General features: G+C 39.1%; 1 protein-coding gene across 3 annotated transcripts in view; it reads left to right on the top strand.

Moving 5' to 3' along the window:
• Fndc3a (fibronectin type III domain containing 3A) overlaps positions 1-15908 on the top strand; it is a 145404-nt gene that overhangs the window by 44185 nt on the left and 85311 nt on the right. For all 3 annotated transcript variants that reach the window (XM_085698709.2, XM_085698710.2, XM_048422138.3), the window contains one exon: positions 10461-10536. In XM_085698709.2, coding sequence (XP_085554835.1) covers positions 10461-10536 — 76 coding nt within the window. The remainder of the gene's footprint in view (positions 1-10460; positions 10537-15908) is intronic.

The raw sequence follows: 15908 nt of genomic DNA, 5'->3' as shown, positions 1-15908 counted from the left end.
TAACTTGTTTGTGCTTAGCAATATTTAGTGCTCAACTCAAAATTTTTGCATCAAATATTTTTTTTAAATTTTGTGTGGTTTTGAATGTTAGTAGAGAAATGGGTCTACATTTCTTGGTCAGTGCTTTTTGTTAGCCTGCAGATATTAGTGCCCTGTACTTTACTGTCCTTTTAAGGTGGCCGATGGATTTCCTTCTAGTGCTTGCAGGGTTTTCTACTTTTTTCATGGTGTACAGTTGTATCCTTGTGTATGTCTAGGAATGTATATTTTTTAAAATTCCCAACTAGAGACATAGGTTTCTCATCTTTGAGAATTACAGTATATGTGAGTGTTGGCTAAATGGCTTAGCAGGTAGACAGACATGCCACAAAACCTTTGTTCACTCAGTTCCAAAACAGTAGGAAAGCTATAGTTCCTGCAAGCTCTTCTCTGACTTTCACATGAATGATGTGGTGTGGGCACACCCCGACACAGGTACACACATGAAGATATAGAAGGGATTTTAACCACTGGTCACTATAGGAAATTCTTAGATTTCATTCCTTTAAGTGTTGCTTTTCTCTTATTCTGTTTTCTTTTCTCTTATAATTCCCATTAAATTTTATTGTGAAATTTCTCATTTTGTCTTTTGCATCTCTTAATTTCCTTTTATAGTTAGATTTCTAAATAGAATTTTAAACATTAAAAATGTGTTTTTATTTTGTTTTGTATTTTTTTCAACAGTTCAGCTGCTTTCAACCAGGATTTGTTATGTTGTTAGTTCATCTGTTGTTTTATTTCATTTCAATGACATGTTCTCTCATTCAAGTATTTGAATGAAGGTATGGCTCAGTGCGCAAATTGATGGCAGATAAGCATGAGGAATTTGATGCCTGACATCCATGTAAGAAAGCTGGATATACCAGTGTGCACCTATAATCCTGTTCTCGGAAAGCAGAGACAAGAAAGAACACTGAGTCTTACTGACCAGTCATTCTAGCCAAATTTAGAGGAAGACCCTGTCTCAAAAATGCAATATAAGGTAGAGAGCCATTGAGAAAGACACCTGATATTTCCTTCCCCCCACATGTATTTGCCATATATACACACACACACATGCATGTGCACACACATTCACACATGGTGAAGTACCAAGTGAACAGAGAATTATCTGTAATTACAGAAAGTAAAAAGTACTCACTAACTATAACATGTTAGCATACAGATGACTAAATGGTTTGGTAAGACAAGCATAGTTCTTTCCAAGTGCTGCTGGGACAACTGGATATCCACATGCAAAAGAATACAGAAGGAAGTGAAAAGACAATAATAAAATGGAGAACATAGTAACTAATCCTACAAGAACTAATGATCCATTATCAATGACATATAATGGAATTTCACAGCTAAAAAAAGTCAACTCACTTAAAATGAAGAAAGTGACTCAAAAAACATTTTTCTAGATAGGATGTACACAAGACTAACACACACAGCAAAGATATTCAAATGGTATTAACTATCAAAATGAGGTTCCACTTATGGGCTCTAGAATGGCTGCAATTAAAGAAAGAATGGAATAACAAGCCTTGGCAAGACTGTAAACTCTAACACTCATGCATCATTGGTGACCATGTAAAATGGTATGGCTACCATACAAAAGATATGTGGTTATTCAGAAGTTAAAAATAAAGTTGATGCATGACCTAGGGAGAATACTCTGAGATACATACACAGAGAATTGAAAATAGGTATGTTGTGGGAGACTTGTACACTGTGTGAAAATGTATTGCTATGATTGGTGTAATAAAAAGCTAAGTGGTCAATAGTTAGACAGGAGGTACGGGCACGTTCTTTGAGTCAGAGAGAGTGAGAAACAGGAAGAATCTAGGTACACTATTTTATCAGCAGACTCAGGGTGCATAGATGTACTAAGAAGAAGTAACCGAGCCACATGGTATAAGGTTGAGAGACATAAATGCTTAAGAAAATGTTTTGAGGTCTAAAAAGATATTTTTAGGATGGTAATACAAGTTTTGAAAGGAAGTGGTTTAGGTATAAAACTCTAGATTCATCAAGATAGGATAGATAATAAAGTATTACCTCCCAAATTGCAAAATGCTGGACATTGTAAATTGTAATTCTTTCTTGGTAAGTGTTTTCTTAGAATATATATTTTGCTGTGTTAGGGTTAAACACTTTCCTTTTTATTTAGACAAAAGGGGAAATGTTGTGGGATATCTGTACCCTCTGTGAAATGTATTGCTGTGATTGTATAATAAAAACCTAAATGGTCAGTAGCTAGACAGGTAGTATAGGCAGGACTTCCAGCAAAGAGAGAGGAACTGGGAGGAGGAATCTAGCCATGTGATTTTGCCTGTAGACTTAGAGGAAGTTGTATGTGTAGTACTAAGAAAAGGTAACTGAGCCATATGGTAGAATGTAGGTTAAAAAATTACTGGTTAATTAAGTTACAATAGATGGTTGGGGAAAAGCCTAAACTAAGGCCAAGTTTTCCTAAATACTAATGAATCTCCAGGTCATTATTTGTGACTGACGGTTCAAAGATAGTCTGACAAGAAAGCTTGCAACACACGTACTCATACTTTTATATATTCAAGCAAACAGCAGAGATGTTCTCAAAAGCTAAAAGGTGAATACATCCAAACAAAGTTTTAAATAAATTATGCTAGATTTATACAATGAAATATTAGCCTAAAAGGTGTCTTAATTAGGTTTTCTATTGCTGTCAAAAAAACACCATGATCTCTTAGAAAGGAAAACATTTAATTGGGGTGGCTTACCCCAATTATGTATGGCTTATCATGATATGACAGTTTACATAAGCAATCCCCAAAATTAGAAGTTTAGTCCATCATCATCATGGCAAGTAGCATACAGGTAGGTATGGTGCTGGAGAAGGAGCTTAGAGTTCTTGATGTTGGTCCACAGGCAACAGGAAGTGAGTATCACACTGGCATGACTTGAGCATGTATAAGACTTCAAAGTTTGCCTCCATATTGACACACTTCCTCCAATGTGCCCGACCTCATCATAGTACCACTCCATGTTGACCAAGCATTCAAACACATGAGTCTATAGGTCCGTCTGTTCAAACCACAGGAGGATACCATCTTAAAGCCAAGCTACCCAAGAACATTCAGTAACTCCATGTTTTAAAAAAAAATGTTGAGCTGGGTGGTGGTGGCGCACACCTTTAATCCCAGCACTTGGGAGGCAGAGACAGGCAGATCTCTCTGAGTTTGAAACCAGCATGGTCTACAAGAACTATTTCCAGGACAGGCTTTAAAACTACAGAGAAACCCTGTCTCCAAAAACAAAAACAAACACAAAACAAAAGAAAACAAAAAGTTAGTTCTGAGTTAGTAGTAGGCAAAGCTGGATGAAGGATGTACAGGTGTTTAGCAAACGAGTTTTGTATATTTTTTCTGTAGTGTTGTAAGTTTCAAACTAGGGTAAAGATGAAGTTTAGTTATGAACTTCTTCTATTTGATAGCTTTGCCTAAAGGTTAATTGATTGTGCTTAGCCCGATACTAAGGGATCCTCCAAACCCAGTTCCTGAATCTCTTATCTGTGTCTTATCACCTGTTGCTTTTCTTTTAGTTTAAACAGTAGCTGCCATGTTACTTTTTTTAAAAAGATTTATTTATTGATCATTATTGAGCTCTACATTTTTCTCTGCTCCCCTCCCTGCTTCTCCCCTCTTCCACCCTCCCCCAAGGTCCCCATATTCCCAATTTACTCAGGAGATCTTGTCTTTTTCTACTTCCCATGTAGATTAGACCTATGTAAGTCTCTCTTAGTGTCCTCACTGTTGTCTAAGTTTTCTGGGATTGTGGTTTGTAGGCTGGCTTCTTTGCTTTACGTTTAAAAACCACCTATGAGTGAGTACACGTGATAATTGTTTTTCTGTGTCTGGGTTACCTCACTCAAAATAATGTTTTCTAGCTCCATCCATTTTCCTGCAAAATTTGAGACGTCGTTATTTTTTTCTGCTGTGTAGTACTCCATTGTGTAAATGTACCACATTTTCCTGGTTCAACATATGAAAATATATGTCAACATAATCCACCATATAAACAAACTGAAAAATAAAAACCACATGATCATCTCATTAGATGCTGAAAAAGCTTTTGATAAAATACAACATCCCTTCATCATAAAGGTCTTGGAGAGAACAGGGATACAAGGAACATACCTAAACATGATAAAGGCAATATACAGCAAGCCAACAGCCAATATCAAACTAAATGAGAGAAAATCACAGCGATCCCACTGAAATCAGGAACAAGACAAGGTTGTCCACTCTCTCCATATCTATTCAATATAGTTCTTGAGGTCCTAGCTAGAGCAATAGGACACCAAAAGGAGATCAAGGGGATACAAATCAGAAAAGAAGTCAAACTCTCACTGTTTCCTGATGATATGATAGTTTACATAAGCAATCCCAAAAATTCTACCAAGGAACTTCTACAAGCCATGTTACTTTTTCTTGTTGGAATTGTCCATGCTTTCCTCACTATTATCATTTTTACAATCCTATGTGTTTTTTCTCTTTGACGTATTCTAAATAGCTCAAACTAAAAACTTTTAGAAGAAAACTATAGCCAGGCTGTGGTATGCACACCTTTAATCCCAGCATCCACTTGGGAGGCAGTGGCAGCCAGATCTCTGTGAGTTCAACCCATCCTGTTCCAGAACAGGCTCCAAAGCTATACGGAGAAACCCTGTCTTGAAAACCAGAAAAAAAAAGAAAGGAAAGAAAGAAAAAGAAAACTGTAAATATTCACGAACTCAGATTGTGTTTCTACGGTAATGCCTCTATGACTTTCTAGATTCTTTAATCCTCTCCTCTAAAGACCATCCCTGACATCCTGGAATGATTGTTTTGGGTTACATGGTCGCCTCTTCCACATTGTTCAGATCCCTGTTCTCTCACTCATTATCCCCCAGTGCTGGGTGGCCACGTACTTAATTTTCCCCTTTACGGACTGTGGACTTCTCAGCGCTGGTCTGGGGCCATTTTTTTTTTCTCTTGTTGATGGTACTCAGAAGACTGAGCCTCTGTAGCAGCACTTTGTTGTTGGGACCACCAGCCTACAAATGACAACATGGAGACTTGTTAATTATGCATGCAAGTTTGGCCTTAGCTTGGCATGTTTTTAACTAGCTCTTAAAACTTAAATTAACCCATTTCTATTAATTTATGCTCTGTCATGTACTGCCAATCTTGCTTCCTCCTTGTCTCTTTGCCTCTCTGAGCTTAGATTCTTCCTCCTACTTTCTCTGCCTGGAAGTCCCACCTATACTTCCTGTGTATTGGTCGTTCAGCTTTTTATTTTGCACATCACAGCAATACACCTTCACACAGTGTACAAATATCCTACAACATGCCACAGAATAGCTCTTTAATAAACTATTTTTAAATAAAATAGTTTACTTCCTTATTTTTAGTGTTAGGATTTCTGGTAGGACTTTTTCTCTTTTTATTATTATTAGTACATTATTAGGTCCAACATGTCATATTTGATTTTTCTTTGTTTTATTTCTCCTTGTCAACTTTATAGTGAATAATTTTAACATAGAAACTTCATATTTCATCATTCTTCTCAAGTGCACACTCAGTTGTCCCTGAGTGTGGAGTAAGCCAACTCCTCACTTGATGTCTCTAATCAACAGCCATTTTTTGTTCCCATATCTGCTTCCTGATCAGGCATCAGCAGTGCAGTTTCTTTGCTGGTCCCAGTAGAGGTATCCTAGACCCTTAGTCACCTGGAGACCTGCATTGGGCTGAAAATCTGCAGTGGGGTAGTCAGGAGCTCTCTTTCTCCACTTTCGGGTCTTCAGACGAGGAACTTATCAGTAGTCTCAAAGCCAAGTGTCTGCATGTTTATGATAACGTGACCAAGCCCAGATTTGGCCCTGAGGACTACACAGGATGCAGTACCAACAGGTGCGCTTCATTGGAGACCTTCAATATAATTACACTTCCTCACGTTACTTTACTTAGCTGCTGGTGGTGGTTGTGGTGGGTCTTTTTTGGAGGGGGAGATGTGGTTGTTGTTGCCAGTGTCTCTCTCTGTAGAGTAGAAATTCTACTATGGTTTTTTGTTTGTTTTTGTTTTCATTTTTATATGCATCTAGATTAAGATAAACTTTTACTTGTATCTAGAATAAGAGTAAGTTCATTTTGGAATAGTGAATTTTTGTTGAATGAATAAGTACAGTAAGATCTAGCTAGCTTATGCTAAAAATGGTTTCTAGAAGCAGCAGCAAATACTTCTATGTATATAATAAATATAACAGTACTATTAACTAGGAATTAAACTTGGAAGAAGATAAGGGGTGCTTCACTTGTAGGATGTGTTTTCAGAAATCTTTCACTGTGTCATAACTTAGAGATAAGTGGGCTTTCCTTTTCTTTCAGATGTGCTTTCACCAAATGGCTTTACTATGCAGCTCAGGCTAGCCTAGATCTCACAGCCTGCCTCAACCACTTGAATGCCAAGATCATAGGAGTGTGCCACTGTGCTCAGCAGTGTGTTGTGCTGAGTTCCTTAAGTGATGCCATGCTTTGTCCTAAGAGAACTCTTAGTTCAGAGTTGCAGGTCTGGTCAGATAAGTAAGAAAATGCCAGATTATTTAGAAATCATTTATTTCATTGTTTTTTTATTTAGATTATGAAAACAATGTCATTTGGAGCCAAATCCTGGTTCTACATGGTATTTTTTTAGGCCAGACACAATAAAATAAAGTAGCAAGATTGTACATTTGTGACTCTGAACTAACATTCAAAACAATGTTGAAAACCAACTTTAGTTTTAAGCTATTTTGGGCTCTCTGGTATCCCCTCTTTCATGTTTGTTTCATTGGCTAATGCCAGTGTATTGGTTACTGTTCTTGTTTGTGTGACCAGATACCCAACAAAGACAATTTAAGGAAGAACTGGTCTATTTTGGTTGACACTTGAGGGTTTATTATATCATGGTGGGTAAGTTGGAGCAGAAGGACAAAACAGCTGGTCATCTTGTTTCCCTGGGGAGAGATGCTAGCACACCTGCACAAGGTCTGTAATGAGAACACCCTCACCCACACGTAAGGTGGGTCTCCTATTCTCAGTTCATCTTTCCTGGAAACAATTAAACACAAGCTAGAGGTGAGTGCCCATGTGATTCTAAATCTTATCAAGTTGATGACCAGATTATAGATAACTAGTACAAGTTGACAGCCAAATATATAACTCTTTAAATCATAGCATCCCACCTCTGGTTGCTAAAGTCTAATATTTATTTCATAAAGCAAGTTGTTTTAGTCCATATTTAAAAGTCTGCAGATTCTTTCATAGTCCCACTACAAATCAAAAGTTCAAAGTTTTTTCTAACACTCGAGCAATCTCTTAGCTGTGAGCTCCTAAGGTAAACAATTGCATACTTCCAACATACAGTGGCATAGAGCAAACATTTCTACTTTAAAAGGAATAAAGGGGGGCATTGCTAGCACAGATAAAATCAATGGTTTTCGGCTTTCCTAATGCTGTGGCCCTATGTTGTAGTGACCCCAACCATAAAATTATTTTTATCGTTACTTCATAATTGTAATTTTACTACTGTTATGAATTTTAATGTAAACATCTATGCCTTCTGATGATCTTAGGCAACCTCTAAGAGAAGATCATTTGAACCCCCAAAGGGGTAATGACCCATAGGTTGAGAACTACTGTATTTGATGAAAACTGAAACCCAGTAGGGCAGAAACTGAACCCTGTAACTCCATGGTAGGCAGCTGAACGCATGATAGAATCATCCTGGGGTTGATTCTAAGAACTTAGGTACCTGCAACACATGTAGCCAGCTTGCTCCATGCCATACAGCTTTCCTTGGCAAGCATCCTATGATCTTGGCATATCCAATGTCCTGGTCTTAATTGACTTTGACTTCATTTTCCCATCTTCATGCAGTGGCCTCTCGTGGTCTCCATATAGAGACTGTAGCTCTGCCAAACACTGTCTGGTCTTAGTGGCTTCCTGGAATCTTTTTAGAAGTCTCTATGACACTTTGCATCTTTTGTGCATGCAAAACTAGTACCTTGTGGATATTGGTGCCATTTTTTTTGTTTTTGTTGTTAGCTGGAGCTGTTGCCTGCTCACCTTGAACCATGACTGCAGCAACCTCTATTTGCTGACCCTTGGGAAATACCTAGGGTGCTGTTTGTGAGCAGGGGACCCCATTCAATGTCATTCTCAGTCTAAGTTCATGCATTTAAAATCAATATGTATTTTCATGAGACCTTCAGTGGCTAGGAGGCTTGCCTTCTGGGCACCTTCCCTGTAGTCCCAGTGAACAAGAAGGTCCCCTTCAATTGTGCTGCTCTCTAACAGTTATAGATGTTTGTCTGCAACTTAAACTTGACCACACTCCTTTCTTCTGCAAACTTCAGAGTTTTCATCCTTTTGCTCTTTCTTCTTATAGGCCGGGGTAGGAGCAGAGAGCAGCCTGATGCTAGTCTGCCTTGACACTTGCCTGCCAAGTGAATCAGCCTCTCACTTGAGTTCTCAGGACACGGACAAGATGAAGGCAGATTCTTTGCCAGAATATAACATGCATGTCCTCTGGACAATTACACAGCCTATTATGATGGAAACATGAAGCAGCTAGTCTCACTGCATCAGAAACTAGTATTTATACACCCTCTGGAAAGATTTTCCAGTGGAATTATAATGCAACCCATGTAAAAAGTTTAATAGTCACCTTAAAAAATTCAGACAGGCAAAATTAATTGTAATATTTTTACATAGTATGTCCTGAATACTTTGTCAATGTGAAATAAACATAAAGGCTGCATATATATGCTTCATATTATATTATTATAACACCGTATTATATCATATATTATTATCATATTATATAATAAATATATATAACACATCATACACATATATATGTATACACACACACACACACACACACATCTGGCTAGTGGCTCTTGTAACTAGACCACACAACCAAAGAGAAATTACATATGGAAACAATGGGAAATATGACAATGGAAAAAGACAACACTGGCAATAGAAAAATATTTTTTTGTTTGTTTGTTTTTGTTTTTTTTTTTTGAGACAGGTTTTCTCTGTAGCTTTGGAGCCTACCCTGGAACTAGCTCTTATACATCAGGCTGGCCTCGAACTCACAGAGATCCACCTGCCTCTGCGTCCTGAGTGCTGGGATTAAAGGTGTGAGTCACCACTACCTGGCATGGAAAATAATTCTGATAAAGTAAAAGGAGAAAACAAGGTCAGAACATGTTTACAGCATAATATAGTAAGACATATATTCTTAATATGTAATTTATACAGATTACATTTATACAAATTTCTAGGAAAACTTGAAAGCCCAGAAAATAATGGTAATGTGACATAATCAGGCATTTTACAAAAGAGTTAATACAAAACATAGGCATGAAACCAAAGATGGGAAGTTTTTAGTGAGGGCATGTTATTCTGTGTAGATTGTTTGTCCATCATGAACAAAAACACTCTTTTGATTCTGTCACTGAAAAACATGCAAATTAAGATCTGTGAAGACATGAAAGATTATAGAACGATGATTTGTAGAACACTCAGAGTGCAGTGAAAGGTTGTTTTCACAGACGGCGAGAGCAGCTGTAACATAGAAAAGCCCTTTAAAGGCCATGGGGTTGCAGGCAGCAGAATTTTTCTAGTCTCTGTCATAAGGAAACCAAGCTAACTAGAGAGAAGAGACCACATTCATGAAGTGTTCACTTCTCTGTTGCCTACAATAATGGGAAAATTGAGGACTACTGGGATTCCCCATCTAAGGGAGAGCTAAATATTTGGTGACCTAGTGAGGTGGTCACTTGATTGACTGTGTGAGTACTATAACATGGAGTTCTTTCAGAATCTTAAACTGTCAGATGTAGAATCTAGGAGATAAATCAGTCTTGTGCAAATAACAAGATAAGAATTTTATCATAATCATTGTAAACTTCATTTTCCAGTTTTCTGTTTTATTAAGATTCAACTATCATAAAATTAGTATTTATCTTACTTATGAATGGTGGAATTAGATTCACATTTTTATATATAACTTAAGATTTCATCCTAATTCCAGTGTGCTCTACTCATGATTAATCCGTTTATCAACTCCTAAGTACTATGTTGTGCTGAGTATTAAACACCCCTATGTGTAATTCACAAACTGTGAAGCTGGCTCTGTCTTTGTGACTGAGTGAAAGTTTTTATTTCTTAGTAAATTTGCAATTAACTTCTTTTTCTTGTTTCTTTCTTTCTGACCTGATTATGACCTCTTGAAATGTAAAGCAAACATAATGTATAATCTTGAGTTTTTTAAGCTTAAATAGCTCACATCTGCTTCTTACTAGCTACTTATGATTTATTGACTGATTTGCTCTTTCATAGTTTTGGTTAATTCTTTTTCTGTTGTTTAAGGTTATCCTGGTCCAAGTGAACCCAGGGGAAGCGTTTACAATAAGAAGAGAAGATGGACAGTTTCAGTGCATCACAGGTAAGAGGAGGGATTTGCTACATTTGTAACAGAGAAACAAGTCCACAGCTTCTCTGTCTGGTAGCTACCAGCCCATATGCTGTGGTTTCCCCTTTTCACTATCCCAGAGTCCAGGTCCTTAATCAGAAAACATAAGTGAACCTAGCCAGGTTCTTCAGTCTTCAGAAGATCAGTTCTGCTTTCTATTCTTGGTTTTATTTCTGCTCCAGTGTTGGTTCCCTCAGGCTTTATTTCCCGCCCCCTCGTTTCAGAGACAAGGTTTCTTTGTGTATCCCTGACTGTCCTGGACCAAGGCTGGCCTTGAACTCATAGAGATCTGCCTGCCTCTGCCTCCCAAGTGCTGAGGTTAAAGACTGTGCTACGACTGGCTGGCAACACAGTATTGTCCTTGTTAACTACATCTCAGACCTGCCTTGTCCTGTCAGCAGGAGTTTCTGTCCTAGAAGTCATCACTTGTCCACTCACTCCAGGTTCTTCAAGCCCAGCTCCTTCAAATTCAGCTCAGATGTTGTGCCAGGTTTACTGTAATCTTTCTTTTCTGGACATCCCCTTTGCACTTCTGGACTGACTTTTCTCAGGTGTCAGGAGCCGTCCCATGAATTGTAGTGGGTTTGGTAAGAGACCCTGTCCTCTACCTGCTATTTTTTTCTTACCCTCCATGATACATGATTAGAAATCTCCCCAGCCATCACTAAATACCTCCAGCTGATGAGAATTGTGCTTATATATAAAAATGAGGGCAATAGAAAAGGTACTGGTAAAGGTGATGTCACTAAAATCATAAAAAGTGGAAATTTGTACAGAAAGGGTTGGGGGTGGGATGCCATATGAAGACTCAAGTCTTTCTTAAAATCACTAGCCAACGATTACCACCAAAACTAGAGACAGCAGAGAATCATGGGACAGATGTCTCCTTTATCCACCAACAAGTCAACCATGCCAGCAACCCAGTGTTCACTCAGTACTCTACCACTGCGATAGAGGGTGGGTGTCTGTTGTTACAAGCCAGCCAGCCAGCCAGACAGTCACTGTCTTTGGAATTAGAGAAGCTGAGTTAAACATTAGCTGTTTCTTAGTAGCTTAAGTACAGATTACTTCAGCTCAGTAAGTACATTTCTTATCAGTACTGCTCATGTCACCATCAATAATAGGAACTTTTGCGTTAACTGTTTTAGGGTTTCTATTGCTGTTAAGAGACACTGACCACAGCAACTCTTATAAAGGAAAACATTTAATTGGGGCTGGCTTACAGTTCAGTGATTTAGTCCATTGTAGTCCTGGCAGGAAGCATGATGGCATGCAGGCAGACATGGTGATGGAGAGGTAGCTGAGAGTTATTTATCCAAAGCAGCAGGCAGCAGGAAGAGAGTGAGACAATGGATCTGGCTTAAGCTTCTGAGACTTAAAAGACCACCCCCAGTAACATACTTCCTCCAACCAGACTTAATAGTGCCTCTCCCAATGGGCCTATGGGGACCACTTTCATCCAGACCACCACATTAACTAGTATGCATATGTATACTTTCAACTGGACCTGGTACTTCTAAGGTACTCAGTTAGTGGAGGCAGTGAGTGCTGCAGTGTGTTAATAGAAAGTAAGCCCCCTCTCTGAAACCCTTGATACCAGCTCGAGACCGACTTACTGAGTACCTGCATGCAACATTCCTCTCAGTTATGTTTGAAACTATGTATTTGTGTGTTAAATTTGAAAATGCTTAGTCCACATTATCAAGTAAGACCTGAACTTTGGATTTGTACGCTTCGGAAAGGTGTATAGCTAGCAACTACTGCCTACTGGGGTGTGGCCTCATAGACTATTTACCTGATTGTGGAAGCGCATCCGGCCCCTTTTTTCTCTCTGCTTCTCCTTCGGCCCTGTTTGCTGTTTGGTTTGCTTTGGATCTGATCTACATCCGTCATTCAAGCTGAGAATCCTGACTTTGTAAGTTTTACCTTTTAATAAACATTGGTATATTTCTTAGTTCTGAGCTAGTGTGGGATTCCTTATATGTGTGTGTGTGTGTGCATGCGTCGGATCTCTCTGCCTTCATTTGTATTTTTTACATTTCTTTGTATCTCTTTTGGTTTTTGGACTTTAAAGAACCCATGGAGGTGAGGCACCGCATACTTTGTCGAGGAAGAAGGACTTGTGCACACTGTTAGTATCGACCACACAGGAAAACTAGTGTTCTCGGTGCTGCTTTCCTTTCCCTCTACTTAGCCTGGCTCGGCTGTTGTGTTCTTAAAACTAACTCCTCTTTCTAGAAAATTAACTAACTCAGTAGACACAAATAAAACTTGAAAGCTTACACGTGTTAGAAATTTTCTAAATCAGTTTAAACAATTGGAGCAACTGTTGAGGTGATGGACAAATAAGAAGTTATACTCTTAATAGGACCTAGGCAAGAGGATGTATAAAGAGTGCGTGTGTGTGTGTGTGTGTGTGTGTGTGTGTGTGTGTAGCTTTGCCATCTTTACTGACTTTCCTTCAATAGAATTTTATGTTTTCACTATGACCCACATTGAATTTAAATTCCTGATCACACACCTTATCTTAATTACATGCCTTTCAAATTATTGTCCATAAATATTATTTATCAACAAAACATTTGAATTAATGTGGCATTGATTCCCCTAATGCATTAGCAGATGAAGATAGATTATTTATTATACTTTAAAACACAAGGACTGCTAATCCCAGTTATAGCCAGACCCTGAATGGTAAACAGCTTATATTTTAGGAGTTAGTTTGTGGCTGTGTCTCTTCTGAACTCATTTCAGTTGACTGTAATATCAGGCAGTGACACTGTCCTGCAGGTCCAGGAGAGCTGTGCGCAGATCCTGATGGGTGCTGACTCCCACATGAGCATTCTGTACAAGGACACATTTCTGTGCTTTCCTGGAAAACAGTCCTTTCTCTATATAATAGGTAATAAAAATGGAAACTTTGTTGTAAAATTATTGGGTAGATTTTTTTAAATGAGGGAAAAAGAACAAAGAGAACCAGACAGTAAAAGTGCTCTCCTTTTTGTATGTTTTCATCTATCCAGAATTGCGAGGCTTGCTGACGAGTTTTATGTCAACTTGACACAGTTACAGTTGTCTGAAAGGAGGAAACTTCAATTGAGGAAATGGCTCCAAAAGATCCAGCTGTGGAGCATTTTCGTAATTAGAGATTGATGTGGAAGGATCTAGACTATTGTGGGTGGAGCCATTCCTGGGCTGGTGGTACTGGGTTCTGTATAAAAAGTAGACTGAACAAGGAAACTATAATAAGGAAGCCAGTAAGTAGCACCTTTCCTGGCCCCTGCCTCAGCTCCTGCCCCAGGTTTATGTTTGTTTTGAGTCCCTGTCCTGACTTTCTTCAGTGATGAACAGTGATTTGGAAGCATAAGCCAAATAAACCCTTTCCTCCATCACCTGCTTTTTGGTTATGGTGTGTCATCAAAGCAATAGAAACAGTCACTAAGACATCAGGTATACAGGTGAAAGGAATAGTAGTGAGCGAAGACTGGTTTGCAGAGGTGACCACAGGAAAAAAAAACTTAATGGGTACTCAATCTCGTCTCTTCTCCTCTACCATCAGAAGTGTCTGCCATTTGGCAAGACCCTTCCTGGAATGGAGCTATTGACAGGAGATAGAGCAGCAACAAGAGAGAGGCAGGCACTAAGTTCAAGGAAGGAGAATCAGGACAGTAAAGCTTAGAAGAAAAAGAGATTCCTTGTGGCCTTAGCTATTGTCGTAATAGAAAATCTCTACAGGAGCATGTAAGGAATGATGAAAGTCTAGCATAAATGAGTGTTTGAATTACTTCTTTAGGAAGTTTGTTACCTAATAAGAATTCCTAGAAAGAACTTTAGAGAGCTAAATTGTCACCACCTTTGATTGAAGGTTGATAATTTGTAAGATAGTTATGGATAGAGCTTAATGCAGTACTGTTTCTACTATAGCACACTTCCATGGGGTGGGGGGAATAACTCTCACATTTTCCTTGTGAGTTGACTAAATCTCCTGAAGTACTTTGCTAGTTCTTGGGAATTTGGGGAAAATCAAGACACGGCTCTTCTCTTTTAAGGTCATAATGTAATAAAGCTTAGTGGTAGGGCATTTGCCTATAACATCCTGAGTTGGACCCTCACTGAAAACAAAACAAGACAGACCAGTTTATTATTTAAGGAAAGAAAAAGAGAACAATTCTATCAGTATAAATAGTGAGCCCGTTTAGTGCATGTCATGTTACAAGAACACACCACAAGGGTCCTGTAGCAGTAGTGATGAACAGCAAACCTTCCTCCCAGACATGTGAACTATCTTTGAAGAACCTACCATTTGGCATTTGACAAGATAGACAAAGAGCCTCAAAGTGTTTTATACAGAAACAGCGGTATCCCACAGCAGCAGAAGAGTGACTTGAATTATTTGAATAACCACGGATCTAGAATTGCTAAAAAGTTGTGTAAAAGGAAGTACAACTGGAGATGGAGCTGCAGTGCAGTGGTTCTTGAAATGGCTCATAGAGCTGCTGAGAACTTGAACTTTATTGTTGTGAGGATGTTGAAGAACGCTTGAGGGGAGTTAGTGGTCTGAAAGCTGGAGATTACCTGCTTGTCCTTCTTGGCCTGCCAGTACTGGGATTATAGGTGTGTGCCGCTACGTGTATTTTACCTCGAGCTTTCTGAGCACTCTGCTTAGTTTCCTGATGCTGCTGTCCTTTTGATCCTGGGGCAGAGTCAGTCCCCATGACTACTTTTCTCTACATGCTACTCCTGTTAGACTGTTCTGATGGATGGCCCTACGTCCACACATGTATTGACAGCAGTAAGTGAACAGTATGTAAAGTTGAGGAGGAAAAGTGACTGGAGGGGGAGGAGGAGGAGTGGGGGGAAGGGAGTGAGAGCCAGATGTGATCAAAATTTGTTATATTCCTTTGTGAAATTCATAAACAATGAACAAGGCCCCACACATGATGAAAGCACCGTTAACACTATGGTGATGAGCCAGAGCTCAAAGAGTGGGGAGGCTGTTTCTGTGGAAGAGCAGCCTGCCATGCTTGAAGACTGCCCAGCAGGTCTAGACTGTCCGTGTGCAAGAGCTATCTTGAGGTCGCTAGTGAGAGCTGAGTGTGATGATTTTTCAAGGCGCACAGTGAGATAGAAAGTCATCTTCCTAAAGCTGTAATTGTGCTCCCGACTCTTCTCTGCTGAAAACATGTTTGCTTTAGTGCAGACACCACTTCTGCAGCCAGAGTTGGGGCTCTGCTCGCCACTGCCTACTAGATCATCAACACATGTAGGAGGGGTGCTCTCTGCATCACGCGGAGATGACTCACATACACAGAGAAGCTTGAGAGACAGTGGCAAGAGAGGAAGAC

The sequence above is a fragment of the Myodes glareolus genome, chromosome 12, assembly GCF_982192425.1.
Source record: "Myodes glareolus chromosome 12, mMyoGla1.1, whole genome shotgun sequence".
Classification (NCBI taxonomy): domain Eukaryota; kingdom Metazoa; phylum Chordata; class Mammalia; order Rodentia; family Cricetidae; genus Myodes; species Myodes glareolus.
The sequence above is the reverse complement of the archived record's forward strand: the minus strand, read 5'-3'. Positions and strand labels throughout refer to the sequence as shown.